The following is an 18,268-nucleotide window of genomic DNA, read 5'->3' as shown; positions in this document are numbered from 1 at the left end:
CTCACTGTGCAGTAGATCAGAGGTGATGGATGCCAGTGAACTGGGTACAGGTCTTTGAAAGGAAGATCTTCCTTGAAAACCTTGATCATTTTGCGCTCTGTGTGTGTTTTACTCAGAAATACATATGCTTGTGTTCTGGCAGATGCCTCATTAGTACCAGTAGAAGAAAGGCTCTTTTTTTTTGGAGCAACTTATCTGTTCAGAGAAACACCAAGAACTCCTGCACAGCTACCAATATCTGCATTATAATATCTGCCATGTTGCAATAATATTTTGCAATTTAAGTCCAAGGACATAAATTCAGGAACTGCAGTATAGTCAGTAAACTAAAAAATTGCTTGGTGTGGATAATTATGGCACTGAACTTGCATTACATCTTAACCTACATGAGACCCTGCTGACTTGACAATGTTGGTTACTTCCTTTTCTTGTAATGCATGTTTCACTGCTTTAATCCAGCATAGTGGCCAAAAAGAAGGCCATGGATCTGTTCCACTGTGTCCAGTCCTATTTTACAATCCAGCTGCTTGATAACCACTCTGTTTTACAGTACAGCTTTTTTATAACCACTAACTAGTTTGTATTCCTGGAAAAATCCAGGAGATGCACTGTAGAAGGAAATGCTCCCAAAGCATAACTTCAGTTTATTAGAATTGGCTGCTTGCATTTTCTTTTTGTTACCAGTTAAATTTTTGCTGTGAGTTGTGTATTCCCCTTGGGTTTTAGCCCTGGGAATAATGCCTGACATTTTGTTGGGGGGCACAAGGTGATGGAGAAGGTTAGGAAAGTTCCCTGTTTCCAGTTGTGGCAGTTTCTGGTTTGATCTAGATAAAATAAGACTGTTAATGAGATGTGTCCTCTGATTAATTTGTAGCATTTTGCCTCCTGTTAATTATAACCTGCTGTCTGGGCAGTAGGTAAGAGAGGGTGAATTCTCACATAGAATCAAGCATTTGAAAGACTCAAAAATATATAAGCTAATTTCCACAGACCTATCTCAAAGAAAGAGGCATTTCCCAAAGGCCCTTTACACAATGGGAAGGCTCCTATTTTCTGCAACATCCTCATGTCTGTGTGTTGTTTGAGATTTTCATGATGCTGTCAGCTGCTGCAGACATATGGCTCCAATTGATTTGTCCTGACAATAACAGTTACCAGCACTCATTTCTCCACACCAAGAATGAGCCACATCTGTTATAAATTTGTTGACTGTCAGGGACCAGTAAAGGCCTATCTGAAGAACATCCTTTTTTTGTGCTTCTCCCACCCTTCCCACCCCCTCTGAAGGGTGGTTGTGGCCTGCTGTCCAAGACTGGCTATTTAAAGGCCATTTCCATGGAATGGTGTATACCACGAGCATTGGTTTTTATCAAGAATATATTGCTGTGAATAAGTCCTAAGCACACTTTCTCATTTTATTTTGGGAATTTTTAGTTATTCAGAAAGGGTTTTGGAATCTGGTTTGGTTTCTACTCAGATGGTGATTTTGCCCCTTAGTCCCATTTCAGCCTATAGGCGATTATTTTAGTGTGTACTTTTGTCTTTGAATGCCTAAAAACATTTGTTTTACTTTGAGTCTGGGCTAGGAGATTCCTGCCCATATATAGTGGGAGCTAATAGAAATGAAAAAAAAAAAAGCATAATCTTTTGCAATATGGCAAATATACATAGAAATGGTACTCCAGGAGAATGTTACTCCCCTGCCACCCAAATCCCTTTGTTTTGTGGGTCTCTCCTGAATGCCTGGGTGCACCTTCTGACTAGTGTAGTCTGTGAAATTCTTGTATCACCTTGGGTTTAACTTTGAAGGACAAATTGGTGCAACTGCCTGGATGGAATATTCCACTGGCACTCAGGTCTGATCCTGCATTTTAATTCTGCTTTGACTGATGGCTATCAGATGATACCAGGTAATGATTTGTCTTCTCTGCACCTCTGTTTTTCCTGCCAGTGCTGACTGTCTTTGCGAAATGCTGTGGTATCTCACATTGTGCAGGACTGTGTAAGAGCAGTTTTACCCAGCTGTGGGAGCTCCATGATGTGGGAGAGCCAGGGAAGGGGACTTTCCACAGCAGGCCCTAATATGTTCCTGCTGCTCTCATTCCCCAGAATCAGAAAATACAAATATCTAACAGGTGTGGGAAGTTTATCTCTGTTGGCACAGCAAGCAAGACACTCCTGCCTTCCAGGTGGAAGGGTGAGAAGGATGGACAGGCACTGCTTTTTTTTTTTGCTTCTTCTCTGACTGGCACAACTCATTGGAGGATGATTTCTGTTCCTTTGCTCTGCCTTTCACCTGCCCTAGGGGTGGCTGTGATAACACAGAGCAATAGCATCTTCTTGTTATCCTCCCCTTCAGCAGGAGGAATGTGCACCTTGCCTTAGGACCTTTACCCTCCGACAATGCAAAGACGCAAGTTTTGGCTTTACAGATCTATGTGAGGCTTAATGAAGTTTGGTTTTGACTTTTCTTTACGTTTGCATAAAAATGATAAAGTTTCCTTTCCTGCCTCTCATTCAACAGCACAAGCTGAAATTCATAACACTGCAAGGGAAATATTAATTTAAAAGAAAAATCCTTTTCCTCCATTTTAAATTAAATTTCAAATGAAGAAAGACATCTCTATTCCTCCCACGGTAATCTTTCTTTTGTTTTTAATACAACGTATTATAACGTCATAAATAGAAATGTAATCTTATTAAAAGGCATGCAGCAAGTGCTACTTTATTAAAATTTTTTTTTAAATAATTACTTACCAAGTTGAAATATTAATGTAGCTGGCTGGAAATTGCAGATTTTTTACTAGGGCATAGTCATCTTTTAAAAAGCAAATTAAAGTAGATATATTTTCAAGAAGTGAAATTTCCGATAGTGATAGCTTTTTATTAGCATATTCTGGCACCACTGTATAGTTTTAAATTTTTTTTCTTAAAGTACTAATATTTATTCATATGTGAAGTTAAAAAAAATTAAAGTATTTTTCTGTCCCCTCTTCCCCCTGTATTCTGCATTGTCTGTAAGTTGAGTACAAACAAAATTATCTTAAATCTCAATTTGAATGTCACTTGGCTTTTGTATAGTATAATTAAACTTACATCAACCCAGGGGCCTTGCCTGTGAATGACATAAAGAGTGTGCAACACCTTCTCACTTACCTAATTCTAAGGGCAGAAATGCAGAGTCTGCTGAATATCTCAGCTGCCTCAGTGGCAATTAAGAACTTGCAGCTCTTTCAAGGATTTCTTCTTTCCTGACTTGATATATTCCTTACTGTGACCTGAGAAGCACCTTTTTTTCTTTTTCCTTTCCTTACTTATACTGAAAATAATGAATAGTTATTGATCACATGTTGCTTAATGGGCTCTAATAAATTTACACTTAAAATAAGATTCTCCAGTGGAATGTTTCCAGCTAAATCAGGGCCTTGTTCCTCTGCATTAACACCACTCTGGTGCAACAGAGTGGCCAAAAATTGCAAAAGCAGCCTCCCGCTCCATGGCTTTTTTTGTTATTGTAGTGTTTGGACTTAGAGAGTGGGTTCCTGTAAGAAGATGATCAGTGCATGGGCACCCATCCATGTGGTGTGCACATTTCTGTGGCTGCTTGGTTTGCCCTGTGTTTGGGTGCTCTCCTCCTTGCCCTGTCCCCAGGGTGCCCTGGGCAGAGCTGCTCTGCACTCCTGGCTCCTGCGTTCCTGTCCCAAAACATTTTCTTTCTGTGAGCAGTGTCCTGCTGACCTGTCAGATCCATCCCTGACCATGGTCTGCCAGCCAGACCAGCCCGAGTGAGAATTTTGTGTTCCTTCTGTGTAGCATCCCTCAGAAATGTTCCTGCTGCTCCATCCCCGCACCACACAGCCCCCAGGGTTCTGTGCTGGTCTTGTATCCTTTCAGAAAGCTGATGGGATGATTTGTTTCCAAACCTGTTTCTTTGAGTCTGGGACTGATTTTCGCTATTGCACCAACCACCTTCACCTTTCCTGTGGCTCAGTCTTGTCCCTGATTCCTTCTCCCTGGGGCTGGCTCTGCCCCTTGCTGCTGTTTGGTTTTTTGTTGTTGTTTGGTTGGTTTTTGTGGTGTTTTTTTTTTTTTTTTTTTTTTTTTTTTTTTTTTTATATTTGGTGATTGTTTTGGGCTTCCCAAATTCTGGCAAATCCTAGTATCCATCTTAATAGGATAACGACTTGAGCCATCTCAGTTGGAAGCTAAGCTTCTTGCAGCTTCTTGGTATCTCAGCAGATCTGCTTAAACTAACTCCTTATCTCGTGTTTGTGTCTTTTATTTCCCATCAGGGCAGTGCAGTAAACAGAGGGATACAGCCCATGTGAGCAAAGATGATATTTGTATGTGCTGTGTTGAGATGGATCATATCAGTTGCCAAGTGTGCTCCATGTCAGTCTTTATATTCCTGCACCTCTAAACCTAACCACATTCAGTAGATGCTATTTTCTAATCAGAGTTGCATTTTTTATAGCTATTTCAAGTCCTGTGTTCAAACAGGATTTGGCTGTCAGTTGGCAAGTAGCTTGGGTGTGTGGATGCCTCTTTGTAATGCATCAGTTTGTTCATCAGAGAAAATTACAATGTCAGGAGTCCTCTTCCTCCCCCTCCCTGAAATTTTGATGCATGTTTTGCAGAAGTCATGAAAGGATTTAAATCCAAAGCTGAAAAGCCTGACTGGAACTGATTGCTTTGAGCTTCTTGTTTACAAAATATGAATTGGGGGTTAAGAAAAGAAAGACAACAAGAGGTTTTCTTATGAATAGACTTGCTTCTGATTTCTCCAGCGAAGACTGTGGTGTGCATGGAGAATGTAAAAAAGAATAGCAATAAAAGTATGTTTAATGGTGAGCAGCTTTTTGCTTTTTTTGAGGGAATCTCATTTTTTGATAGTCTGTGCAGTATTGATAGAAGTTCTTTGTAGTTGTTAGATGCAGCTTTGCTGATCCCTGTCATGGATAGAAGGAGGCATGTTGTCACAGAGCAAACACTGATATGTTGTCAGTATTTAATGCACTTATTATTCAAAAAGTAATTTCCTTATTTTAATGTGTTTTTAAATTGCTTAGAGTAGGAGAGGATATCTGTTTTGATATGACTATCTCCTTTTTGTTGACAAACTGGAACACAGAATATCACCACGAATAAATCTATTTAAGTATTGCATAAAAGGGTGAGTCTGTTTTCAACATTGACACTGGCTATCTGGGAGATGGAATATTCTTACAGTTCACAGTGAAAGCATAAAAGAAGCATAAAATACAGAAATAACAACTGTGGAACACATGTGCACTCTTTGGAATTAACTTGCCCAGGGGGAGTTATTTTCTAGAGTAATTAAACTTTCTGTGGGTATTGAGGACCATTCTGGGGCTTTCTGAGTCAAGTGGGGACTAAGTACAAAGCTGTATTGTAATTAAATAGCCAAGCAATCTGCCTGGGAAGTGAGAACCTGCAGCAGTCAACAGCCTTGTTTCCTGCAGGTGGGCTCAAGTCTTCACGTGGATTCTCATGATCCTTACAAAAACAATTATATTTGTCAGGCTGCAGGCTGTACACCAGATTTCTCTGGCCTTCCAAGGCACAGTGCTTTCGTTGTGTTTTTTCAGTAATTGAAGCGCTTGTAATGACTGTAGGGTTAGTAGCACTGGTGATGGGAGTGTTGCAGGGTGGTTGGGATGGGAGCGGAGTTCCATGCCTGGGAAGGGATGCTCTGGGAGGGCAAAGCTTGGCCATGGAGTGGGCAGCTCCTGGCTGGTTTCTCCCATGTCTCTGCCTCTCTGGGAGCCCCTCAGGAACCCCAGCCAGCCCTCACTCTGCAGACACAGAATCTACAAAATTAGAGGGTTTTGGGAAAGCTGCAAAAGGCAGGCTTCAGAGGCAGCAGAACTGTGATTAGAGCTAAGCAGCAGCCGTGAGATTGGTCAGCAGAAAAATTATTTAAACTGTAGAAAAGCAAGGACAAATAGAACAATGGTCTGTGTATTAACACTTGGCTAGAATAACACTCTAAGCTATAGAAAAGTTTATCTAGCAAGATATTAGGAAGTTTGAAGCTGAATAATGGAGCTCTGTGCATTGTGTTTTAAGGCTCACAAGCAGGTATTGTATTTGAAATAAGCAAGCATTGTTTTAACCAAAGGTACGTGTGCTTATAGTGGTTGGATAGAACTACTGTCAATGTGCTTTTGCTTTGTGTGATCGGTCAAAAAATTTACTTTGGAAGTTGTAACATTAAGTTCTTGGTCTGCTGCCTGGGATGTGAGCTGATGGCATCTTCCCATTGTCATAGCCATGTAATGAGAGTGATGCTGGAAAATAAAACAGCTCAGGGCACGTTCCACAGCAGTCCCTTCCCATTGGTGATTTGTACACAGACCCTGGCTGGCAATGGTCCCTTTTGCAGCAGCAGAGACACCAGAGACATCAGTAGAGGATAAAAGGGCTGACTCTTAGCAGGGGTTAATCCAAGGTTTTATTCTAGGAGTCCCAAAGGAGCCCCTACACCTCAGGGGGCTCCTGCTGAGAGCCCTGGGAGAGATGTGCCAAGGTCACATTTAAAGGGAGGTGGAAACCTAAAGTAGATAATATTTTACTAACCAATAAGAAAAATTAAGGTGTGGACACTGGGAAATGGATATTTAGGTCAGTATGTGGGGTAACACTTGGGGGGTTGATCCCTGGTCTCTGGCTGATCACTCCATATTCTGGACAGAAAGTTCTAGATGGAGGGAATGGGATTCTGAGTGATTGACAGAGAGCCAGGGTGGGGATTTGGGGATGATCTCAGCAGAGGAAAGGGATTACACAGGTAAAGGCAGAGGGTACAATCTGGGGTAAAGCGTTTGGGAAAAATACAGGTATACAAAAACAAAGCTATTACAAAGTATAAAAACACACCACTACACACCCATGCCAGAGCAGAGGTGTCTCCTGCTGTCTCTGAGGCTGCTGGGGAAGGCTGTGTGCCCCTCTCTGCTGCTCCCTGTGCTCTGCTCTCAGCCACAGCTCATCTGCACTGACACTCAAGCAAAGCCTGTGTTGTTCCCAGCTCTTGTGTGCACTGAGCTCCTCCTCTCAAACCTGCCCCTGCTTACTTAAATCGTGGTGTTCAGCCTGAGCCTGGCAGAAGGTGAAAGCATCCCTTTGTTCCTTACTGAGCTCTTCACCTCCTCCTCCTTCACTCTTGTGCTGTGAGAGCACTTGTTGCCTGAAGATCACCATTTCTGAGTGCTCTAAAATCCAGCTCTTTATGAGGCTTGTTATGAAAATTGATGTATGCAACAAGGAGGTGGAGGGTGGAGTGAGGCTCTGGAGAGGGTGACAAGGAGCACACCAGGACATGGCCAGGCAGGGCTGAGCAGCCTGGGCTGAGGCTGCCCCAGCCAGCACAGAATAGGGCACAAGTTTGATATTAAAGGTGCTTTGATCCATTTAATGTGCCATGTGTCATCCCCTGTTGTCCCTCCCTCACCTGCCCCAGGTCTTGGATTTTTTTGCTAAAAACGAATTTTACTTTTTTTTGAGTAATAGGCCTCAAACAGCATGTGGCACTGCAGTGACAGGCTTGCCAAAAACTGTCTAAAACTGAGTTATTGCTTCCAGTATCTCTGTGCATGTGGCCCAGGATAGCAATTGTCTTTTTCTGCAGTGGTATTGCAGCATGAACTTCCATCTAATTCATTATCCACCCTAATACTCAAGTCTTTCTGCATTACTGCTTTCTAAACAGCACTCCCTCACTTCATTCCTGCACTGATTATTATTTCTCCCCCACTGCATAGCCTTCCATTTATCTTCAGTGGAATGTCTCACTTACATCAGCCCATTTCACTGAGCTTGCCAGGCTGCTGAATGTTTTTGAGCCATTCTTGCTGGCTTTTCCTCCTCTTGGTTTAGCATCATTTACATTTATGGACTGTGGGGTTGGCTTTGTCCTCCAAATGGTTGGAGTTGGTTGGATAGGAAGGGACAGTGACCCTGTGCCCTTTCAGCCTGTGCTGCATCCCACCACTGTATCATTACAAAGTAAGCATTACTGCTGGTGATTTTTGGTCTATTTACTTCATCTGAGCTCTGTTAGTGCTTTTATTTGTTTGTGTTTTGGTTTTGTGGAGGGTTTTTTGTGTTATTCTTTGTTTGTTTTTATTTGGTTTGGTTTTTTGGTTCCTTCTGCCAAAGGCCTCAATGCTCTTGCTTCTGGTAGTTATGAGGTTCTATGTCAAGATATTTATTGGATTCTCTGGAGACAAATGGCCAATGAACCAAGTATTAATTTGGGATTCTAAACAGCACCGGACCTTCCTGCTGGGAAAGTTCCAGAAAAAAGTCTTGCCTGGGTGAAAACACTAATGGGAAACAGAACAGCCAAGATGGAAGTTTGATTCAGTTCACAGATCAGCTCTTTAGTGTCTTCTCCCTTTGAAGAGTGCAACTTATTTGTAAGGAAAGGAGAGAGTTCTCAGAGTAGTGGGTCATGTTTTTGGGGTATATATCCCAGGTCAACAACTTGTTCAGTCAGCACAAAAAAACCCCTCTATTTATGTCAGTTTCCACTTTAGATTTATATTTTGGGAAATAAGTGTGGATGAAACCCTTTGCTACAAAATCTGTATGTAATACAAGCTGTCAGCATAAAAAAAAATAGATGAAAAACCTTGTTTTGTGGATCATAAGCCAAATTAAATACATTTTTACACAAATAAAAATGAATGTTTGCCTGCTTGATTCTACTCAGCTTTTAAGTTTGATCCCAAAATAATTTTAGTGGATCTGGCTGGAATTGCTGTCACATGCTGGAGGCACTAAATCTGGCTACCTGGGCACTACTGATCTGTTTCAGCACAGAATGGTACAAATCTCAAGTTATTTCTGCTCAGTCCAGGGGAGCATGCACATTTATGCTCCTCCATCTTTCCCCCAGGAGATTGTGCAGCTGTAGGTGGCCAGACCTGACTGCAAACTGAGAGGAAGACATCTCACAGTGGGACTCTAGAGCATTTCTCCTTTCTTTTCTTAAATAGTTCTTTATTGAGCTTTCCACCTTCGGCATTAATTTGAGAACCAAATAACCAGGAAGAGATTGATGTGGCCTCACTTTATTTCCCACAGTCGATAAATTGTTAAATGGGCCAAAGGACACAGGTTAAAAAAATCATTCTGTATAAAGAAGGAGGGATTTTTATTAGATGATGAGCCCCTTTATGTGAAAACTTGAATAGTGGGGCATGTTTGATCTCATGTCATGCAGTGGAGCAGCTCTGTTGGCTTCATAAAAATGAAGCCTCAGTAGGACTGAAATCAGCACTGTGCCCTGCATTTTCTGCTGGATGAATGCTGGGTGTGCTGCTTCTTCACAGTGGAGGAGGGTGAATTTGGGGGATGCTTTGGCGTGAGGACTCTGTCAGCTCACAGAGCAGGGAATGCAGAGGGGGAAGCTCTTGCCTAACAACAGTTGACTCTGGGGACTCTGCAAAAGTTCAGCACAAACCCCTGGTTTGTAGGTAGATGTTTGTCTCTACTGATGGAATCCAAGGGGGCCTTTAATGGGATGAGAAATGAAATTACAGGTTGCCAACAAGGAGGCAGGAATATGTCTGGAAAGATGGCAGTGGGTGGACAGAAGTCATGCACAAAGCAGGTCTGTGTCCCACAGTCCTTGCTATGGTTCTTTGGATGAATCTAAGATTATTTTGTACCAAGATATTTCATGTTCTTGGGGGAATCCATTTTGAAAATGTAATGAGGCTGTACTACCACAAAGCTGGCAGTCGATGCAAGCAAATTATTTCTAGAGCAGAGAGGTGGAACTGCTGATTTTGCATAAGTTTGTGTGTTTTTGTGAGTACTGCTGGATTTAGTGAAATGATAATGGTCTGATTCTGCATTAGGCAAGGCACTGGAAGTACAAAATACTCCATTAAGGTCATGTTTATTTGCTGTTCAGAGGGTGCTCTTTTAGCACTGTGCGTGCTGCAGCACCTGATTATGTGAGAGTAAGAGTGAGATGGGTGGTTCCAGCCACAGCATTTTCTGTTGCAAAACCCTTAAAGTTTGGGTACTTGCAATAAGGCAGGAAGTGAAATAAAGCTCCCTTTTGCAATTGTTAATGCAATTAATCCAGTACAAACTCCATTATATGTGTGTGGTTTATACATTTCCCAGATAAACCATGCCATGAGTGAAGAGACCAAAGCAGCCCCTTCTCAGAGTGCCTGGGCTCATGGATTCAATTCTCTTCTGCACAAATATATTGAGCTGCCACTGGATTCTAGCTTGTTCAAGCTTGGCTTTGAGCTTGTCTTTGTGGAAACAGTGCAGAGGTGCTGGAGCTGGCTGTGTGAGCAGTGACTTTACCCCAATATTTGGGTTTTCATTGCCTCAGCTCCCTCTGCCCAAGCTACCTAAGGTACTGGAGAATTGAGTTTATCTGTTTTCTCCCAAGTACCTGCTGTGATTCTGTCAGTGCTGGCTGAGAGAGCATCAGCTGCCCTGTGGAGATCAGCCTTGCATATGAACCTCTGCTCTGAAGTTTTATTTCTGTGTTTGCGTCACTCATTACTACAAATAAAATTCAGAGGTGACAGGACCTTTGTGAAGTGCAGTGGGGAGAGAAGATGAACGAGGATGAGGATTCTTCCTTTTAAGAAATGCAGATAATGATGGTTAACAGGAGTCTGAGGGACTGTGAAGGATGCACAGAGCAAGAGTTTTCAAGGTTATAGAGTTTTCAGGTGCTCCCAATTATTTTTCTGTCTGACTACCAAAATCGGAGGTGTCTAAAAGGACTCCAGTTTTTAGAATATAATGTGCTTTAGTCTTCTTTAAGGTATCTCAGCTCAGATGCCTAGAGTACCAGTCTGTTTGAAAACTTTGTCTTAAAGGTAAAAGGAGTGTATTTCTGTGTTCTCTGGGAAGTGTCAGGAACAGTTTGGTGGAGTAAGGGTTTTACAGATAGCTGGTTTTGAGGTGTCTGCAGTTCCCAGAGTTGGGGGATGAGTGTTGCTGGGACGCTCAGACTTCATTTCTTCAGCTGTGGCAGTGGGACATGGACAGCAGACCCTCCTTCCTGGAGGAGCCCTGCAGTTGTCTGGGATATTCTTTCTGCACTTTCTTCAGGGGGAAAAATACCAGACTGGTTTGTTTGGTTCTTTTTTCATTACATGTAGCTCACACATGGGTAGATGGGAGCTCATGTGCCACAGACTGGGAACCCTTAGTCTCAGGGTATTCTGCAAGTTCTCTGGCAGAAGCTTTGCTGCAGGGCACCATGCTCTTGGCAGGGGTGATGTTGCAGTTGGTTTATTTTGTGTGGCTTTATCTTGAGGTGGAAGTTGATGGCACTGTTTGTTATCTGGCTGACTGCTTGTTCTGAGCACAAGCGCTGCAGGTGATGCTGGTTGACATCAGTGGTCCAAATTTACCAGCTATGTCACATCTTGCACAGCTGATGCCAGCTAAGTGCAAGCCATGAAAATGCAAAATCAAGCCCTTTCTAATCATCCAGCAGCATCTGTCTCTTCCTGGCCTCCCAAGCTTCATTTTCTGTGTCCCCTTAATGGAGCATCATTAATGCAACTTCAAGTTGCCTCAGTGTCTTGCTAATGAGCTTTGCTCCTCTGGGTTATGAAGCCAGGCAGGCTGAGAGCAGGAGCTGTGGGAGCTCCTGGCTGAAGAGAGTGGTGTGGTTTGCTTCTCCTTGGGAGGAGCCTGCTCTGGGGGAGAGGGGCTGATGGCACCACAGTACAGTGAATGCCCAGGGCATCAGAGACTTCCTTGTTGCCCTTAAACTCCATCCCTTTTAATACAAGGAAAAGTCTGTGCTGCAGATCTCTTTTCCCTTCTTTGTCCAGCTCTGCTGCTCTGGGACTTTTTGCATTGTGTTGATACATTGGAGTATTACAAAACTGCACTGCATTTAACTCATGGCATTGAACACGACAGGTTAGCAAGGGGCACACACCTAGTGACTGCTGTATTCATGTTTGGGATAAGGGCTTTTAATTCTGCCAGTTAATTTAATCCCCATAGTTTGACAGCGTGTTCCTTGGACTGTTTTTCATCTTCAAATTGCATTCTGCTGGTTAGTTCCTGTAGAGGCCTGCTGTGCTCTGCATTTATGTTCTTGTTCTTAGGATTTGTGCTGTTACCACATCATCTATTAGACACAGAGAATGAATGAATGAATGGTGTGGAAAGTCTCTGTGTCAGTTTTACCAATGGACCTGTGGATTCCATTGCACAGGAATTAAGGGGCTGTCTGGGTGACTGTCATCTGGGAAAGGGACAGATGTCTCTTGGCAGATGTAGCATCTGGGTATCTGTTATTTCACTTAAGTTGTGAGGAACTCATCCTTTTTAACTCCCATATTTCATTAATGGAAAGCTGAGAAAATTGGCTGTGTGTTCACAGGAGAACAGATCCTGGCTTTTAGCTGATAATAGGAAGAAATCTCTGCAGCATTATCAAGGGATGAAGTTGCATTCAGAATATAATTTGTTGATGCTCTCTGACCACTATATGTTGTTGTAACTTCCATCCCTCTTTGGCAAGATATAAAATAATCTGCAAAATATGGAGATCCATGTCTGAAAAGTCTGTTTAAAAGTAATGCACTATCGAAATGGATTGGCTGTGCCTGAAATATTTCTAGATTTATTTGCTGTCAAAGGGTGGTAAAATATTTAAGGCAAATAGCCTAGTTGTGTTTAGCAATTTTACCATGAAAGTGCCTAGGGAGATGAATTTAAGTATTATTTATACTAATTGTGCAAAATATTTTAATTGCCCAATATTAGAAATTTATTATCTATCAGTTTCCTTCCTGTTCTTTTCTTCTTTCCTTCTGGCTCATTTGGCAACATTTATTCTAAGAAATTGCCTGGAAGCCTGAACTCATTTCAGCAGAGTGTGTGTTACAGTGCATAGCATTGCAATGCTCCAGTTCACCTGCTTCTCTTTAGCACAGTCCAATTAAAACACAGTGAAGGCACCTAGATAAAGGTGCTGCTTTTTGCTGGTGAGGCTTGCATGGAGCTTTAGGCTTGCAGATGGGTGTCTTGGATCACTCATCTCTTTATCTCCATTTAAGAGATGGTATAAAAGCCCTTCAAGTAATGTCTCTGTGCTTTCATGCCTTTTTAAAATGAAGTGCTGTGCAGTCTTCAAGAAAAGAATGGTTTTCTTAGTTTTGAAAAGTTGCTTTTCTGCAGGCCTTGATTTGGTACAGCACTAATTGCTAGAATACCTTATGATTTAGTGCTTTTTTTGTTACACACTAACAAGATCTTTTCTTTAACTTCCCTGCTTGAAGTATTCTCATAGAGTGACACTTCTCCAGACTCCAATAGACAAGGCTCTGTCTCCAAAGGCTGGCTGGTAGCTCCGTGTTGAACTACTCAGTTAAGAAGTTCATGCACATTAGGGACTAGGAATAAAACTGTGGTTCAGCTGCTGCTATAGTCCATGGTGGCAAGTCAGGATGATTATGACATGGACAATGTGTGTACCTTTGAATTCATCCCATTTTAATCCAAAAGCAGATTTGTGTGCAACCCTTGTCTTCAAAGAAAGCTTAAAAGAATGTGAGTGTGGCACACAATCTAGTTAATCTACCATTATAACTAATGATTTCACCATTCAGACATAATGTATCGATCTTAAAGGATTTTTCTTTCATAGCTGATGGCTTGATACCTTTTAAACAGTAATGCCAAGGGTATAATCTCTCTGAATAGTGTAATAGCTTTATATTTAAGGTAGATTGGGGATAAAATTTTGTGTTTTCATGTGAGCTATGAATACCAGTAAGGTACTCAGGCAGGAATTACCTTATCATACCTTTGAGGGCACTTATCAAATAATTTTTATTGGAAAGTTAATCTGTTGAGTCAGAGTGATTGGAGAGCTGCTCAGGATGCTGAGTGTAGCCAGCATTGCTTTTGCTGTCTGCAGATCTGTGGCCTGGGCTGATTCATTTAGCACATCATGGAAAATCATGTAGTATTCAGTGCTGCTTAAAGTGACATGAAATGGTGTGTAAGGGATTTCTCCACGTTGGCTTTGAAGGATCCTGTCCTCCTGGCAGGGCCCAGCACAGCTCCACAGGCTGTGGGTGTTACACCCAGCACACACCGACAGCCAGGGGAGCTGCTCTGGGTTTAATGTCACACTTGTGTATCTGGGTGTGCAATCTCTCCCTTTCTCTTTTAATCCTGTATCTGCAAGCCTCAGACTGTATATTATGGTGTTCATTTCCCCTCTGCAATCAGCACTGGCTTGATGGATCAAAGGAAACTTGCAAGGCAAGGGTTTCTGCTGTGCCTTCTCTTCATCTCTCCCTCCTGCTCTGTGTCCCTCTATTCCACCCCTCTAATTTGGCTGCTCCGTGTTGAGCCTTCCTGGAGCATGTTCCTGCCCCTCCTATTGTCCTGATTTCCACTTTCCCAACTTTTGCAGGGCTCCCAGAAGAGAGGAGCATCTCCTGTTTGCTCCCTGTCAGAGCAGCCTAATTGCTGGCTTTTCTCCAGCATCCAGCTCTGCAGGAGTGGAGCAGGAAACCACTTGGCTGCTCCCTGTTCTGGAGCTGTTAACTGTCTCCCAGCTGAAAAAAAGACTTTTGGAATCCTGTAGTTATTGGTGCTTATAAAACCTAAATGTTTTCTCAAAAACTTAAACTTTTCATTGGTGTCGGGTTGTTTTGGTCAGAAGGTGCAGCCCCACCTTCCCCTCCAAATCTGGAAAAAGTAGTGATTCTACCTGAAACATAAGATTGTTTTGCTGTATGAAGCGCTTCCTTTTTTGAAAGAACTTGATTTGAATGCTTTGGCTCTTCCAGACTTTTATCTGAAAAGCCACTGTGTGCTCTGTTCTGTACCTTGGACCCCTTGAGGATGAGAGAGCCACTGACCGCAATTAACACTGAAGAACAGGAGCACCATGAGATTGAGTCTGGTTTTCTGATGACTTAACCACTGTGAGATATGGCCAGCAATATCTGTTTGTTCACTAGCACAACAATACCTGTGTTTTCTTGTGTTTCTGTGGCCTCATGAAGAAATGCCTGGTTGTACTGTGAACTGAGGGAGGAAGGGGATGTTGTGGCGTGATTTTTGTATGAGCCAGACCATTGCCTTTCCAGTTCACAGCATGGCCAGAGATCCTGAGCTATCATCCTTTTCCCAGAGTTTCTGTCATCCTTTTCCCAGAGTTCCTGCAGCTACCCCATAAGTGCATATCTTCTCTAAATTGCTGATGACTACTGAATTACTGCATGTTTATAAGGGGATTATTATTGAAAACAATGTTGGGCTGTCTAGCAGTAGTACAGGATTTTATTTAGAATAGGATGTTTCTTTCTCAGTTTGTTTCTTTTTCAGTCCTACAGAAGCTATTTAGCAACCAGCAAGTCTCTCCCCCTAGTTCTCTTGCAAAGTACTTGAGCTCCCTTCTGGTTTGTAACATCTTTTATGGTGGAAACAAATTTGTGTACAGCATGTCTGTTCATCTTTTATAAATACAGATAGGTGCACAAATCTATTAAGTATCTCTGAAGAAAACTAAAACTGCATATTTTTATAAGAATATCAGGTTTATAATTGCATGAATAAGATGCTGACGGACGCAAATGTTCAATTTCACATTAAAGTTAGGCATTCAGAGAGGCTTGGATTTGCATAATTTAATTTTCTGCACAGAAGACACTGAAAATCAGTGGCATGATTCATGGCCATACCATGGTTACTGTGAGGCTTTTTGATGGCTCCAGCTACAAGTTCAGAGGTGTTTACAACCCAAGATGTTTTGCACTGACTCAGACCCCCTGTACCTTCAGCAAATACAGATTATTTAGGCTCAGTGCCTTTCTCTGGATGTAAAGGCACACAGGAGCACCTTGCTCCTTGGAGGAGGCAGTGTCCAATCTTCCTCTTGCCTGAAAGGTTCAGACCTTTTCAGCAAGAAAAATCCCACAAATATTTGCCTTCTCTGTAGAGGATGCTCAGGAGAAAGCTGCTGTCTTTCATTTTATAACAAGGAGACGCTTCAGGTGTATTTGTCAGCACATATGATTTTTAAGTAAATAGGTTGGCCATTTTTTTCTGATAGCCTTTCCAGCCATCTGCCTGGGCTATTTCATTGTTCTCTTCCTTGGGCTTTTCATGGTCTCTTATCTTTGTTCAGTTTTGTGGGTTTTTTGCCAAGAATGTTTGGGTCTCCACATCCCACACCCGTTCTTTCCTGCTGAAATGAGTGCCTGTTAACTCCCAACCACGTAGGCATATAAAAGTAAATAAAAAGAAAAAAAAAAAAAGACTGAAGTAAGATGTTTAATTTAGTATTTTTAGAGAGGAAAACAAAGCATGTGAGGTCGTGTTGCCTACAAATCCTGGTAGCGTGATGTGTTCCAGTGTTTCTTGTTCGCAGCCTAGGGTGAATTTAACATTTAGAAAGTTGCCAAGGAATCTGGAAAACTCATTCAAATGGCACAATTAGTACCTTTGCTTGCACAAGAGCTGATTTGGCAGGGGGAAACCTGCACTGCCTTTCCTGAAATTGCACGACTTTTCCCACCACTTCAGGGTTCCAAAACGTGCAGAAATCCTCACTGCAGAGGGAGGGGTGTACCCAGAGCTGGGCAGCACTCATGGATAACCTGGGACACAGCAGGCTCTCTGCTGCTGTGCTGCAAGAGGCTCCCAGGAGCTTTTCCAAAGGGAAAGAAAGGCAAATTCTGAGTTACTGGTGCATGATCTTCAATAAAGTCCTGTTCCAGGCTTCTCTCCAGGACAGCTGTAATTGGCTTGGGAATGGAAGGGAATGCAGCACTTGGTGACTGCATATGGGCAGCAGTGCTTCATGGGGTTTTGTGAAGCCTGAATTTGAATTATTCAGCTAGTTCCTTACTGATCAAATAAGCGGTTTGGGAGAAGTTGGGCTTAAATTTCCATAAAGCCATTTGGTGCATACTTGTTCCTCACATTCCATGTCTATGGATCTAAGGTGGTTTTTGTTTGTGTGCGTTTATTATGGTGCTCTGAAAAGTGCAGCTGAATTTATTACAGACTTTCCACTGACATTTGTGAATTTACACACCTCCACTTTGGTTCAATCAGATGCATAGAAATAATAAGCCAAATGTGCACATAAAAAGCCCAAATACCCCACATCATCATGGAAGCAATTCATTCCTTTACAAAAGAAAAAATAAAAATTGTTGGAGGTATAAAAGAAAAAGTCCTAGGATGGAATGTAGGTGGGTAGTGGTAGGATGTGGGGTTTTTTAATGGTTTTCTTGAATTTAACACCTTGTAGCTTGTGGAGTTTTACAGAGATTTCTCCATTCCTGTTCTCTCCCTTTCATGCTGTAAGTCATTGGCACAGTGGGTGTTTTGACAGACATAGCTTGGCAGTCATTGGCAAAGTAAATTTATCTTCTGGGTCTGAAAAGAGAAAGTTTGGTCATAGGTCAAGGCTCATATTGTTTGTTTGTGTACATCAGCATTTCCTTATGCAAATTGCTGGGGTTGCACAGGCATCCAGACCAGAATAATGGCATCAGTGAGTCCTGGCTTCTCCTTTGGATGGGGGGAGGTTTCAGCCTGTTAAATTCATTTAATCAATCCCTGGTTTGTAGTCTCTGCTCAGCAAAGATTGAAGCTTCACTCTGCAAACTCCAGGGAGCCAATACCACTTTCTTAACAATTCCTGCTTCTTTCCTTGCAGCTCTGACTGAAGGTTACGTGGGCTCTCTGCATGAGAACAGGCATGGGAGTTCTGTGCAGATCCGCAGGAGAAAGGCTTCAGGGGACCCTTACTGGGCATACTCGGGTGAGTGACCTCTCCAGAGCACGAAAACATGAAATGGCTCCAGAATCAAATTGTTTACTTGCGTTTTATTACTACTGTGCTCAGTTTAAATTAGTTTTACAGTATATTTTCCTTCTTCTGCCTTCCTTGCAAATTCCCCCTGTACACATGCCTGCCTTTCTTGCATTTCTGCCATTTACCTGCAGGATTTGCCTTATTATTCTCTTCATCCTTTCAATCTTGTTTTTATTTCTTGACATACCATTGGTCAGGCATGGTCCCAAGCTTTTCTTTGCTCTTCTGGTCTAATCAGTACATTCCCAAGCTCACCATTTACTTACCATTTTGTGCCTTCTAGGAAGACTGTAAGCATCCATATATATATATATATATATATATATCCAGAGTGAAAAAAAAAAAAACACCCACAATATTTACAATTATTTGTTTCTGTGCATGTAT

General features: G+C 42.2%; 1 protein-coding gene across 1 annotated transcript in view; it reads left to right on the top strand.

The window, feature by feature from the left end:
• Positions 1–18,268, top strand: part of PTPRG (protein tyrosine phosphatase receptor type G) — a 390,728-nt gene that overhangs the window by 69,506 nt on the left and 302,954 nt on the right. The window contains exon 2 of the mRNA XM_058031858.1: positions 17,723–17,827. Within this exon, the coding sequence (XP_057887841.1) occupies positions 17,723–17,827 (105 nt within the window). The remainder of the gene's footprint in view (positions 1–17,722; positions 17,828–18,268) is intronic.

This window comes from Melospiza georgiana, chromosome 11 (genome assembly GCF_028018845.1).
Source record: "Melospiza georgiana isolate bMelGeo1 chromosome 11, bMelGeo1.pri, whole genome shotgun sequence".
NCBI classification, from domain to species: Eukaryota; Metazoa; Chordata; class Aves; order Passeriformes; family Passerellidae; genus Melospiza; species Melospiza georgiana.
The sequence above is the reverse complement of the archived record's forward strand: the minus strand, read 5'-3'. Positions and strand labels throughout refer to the sequence as shown.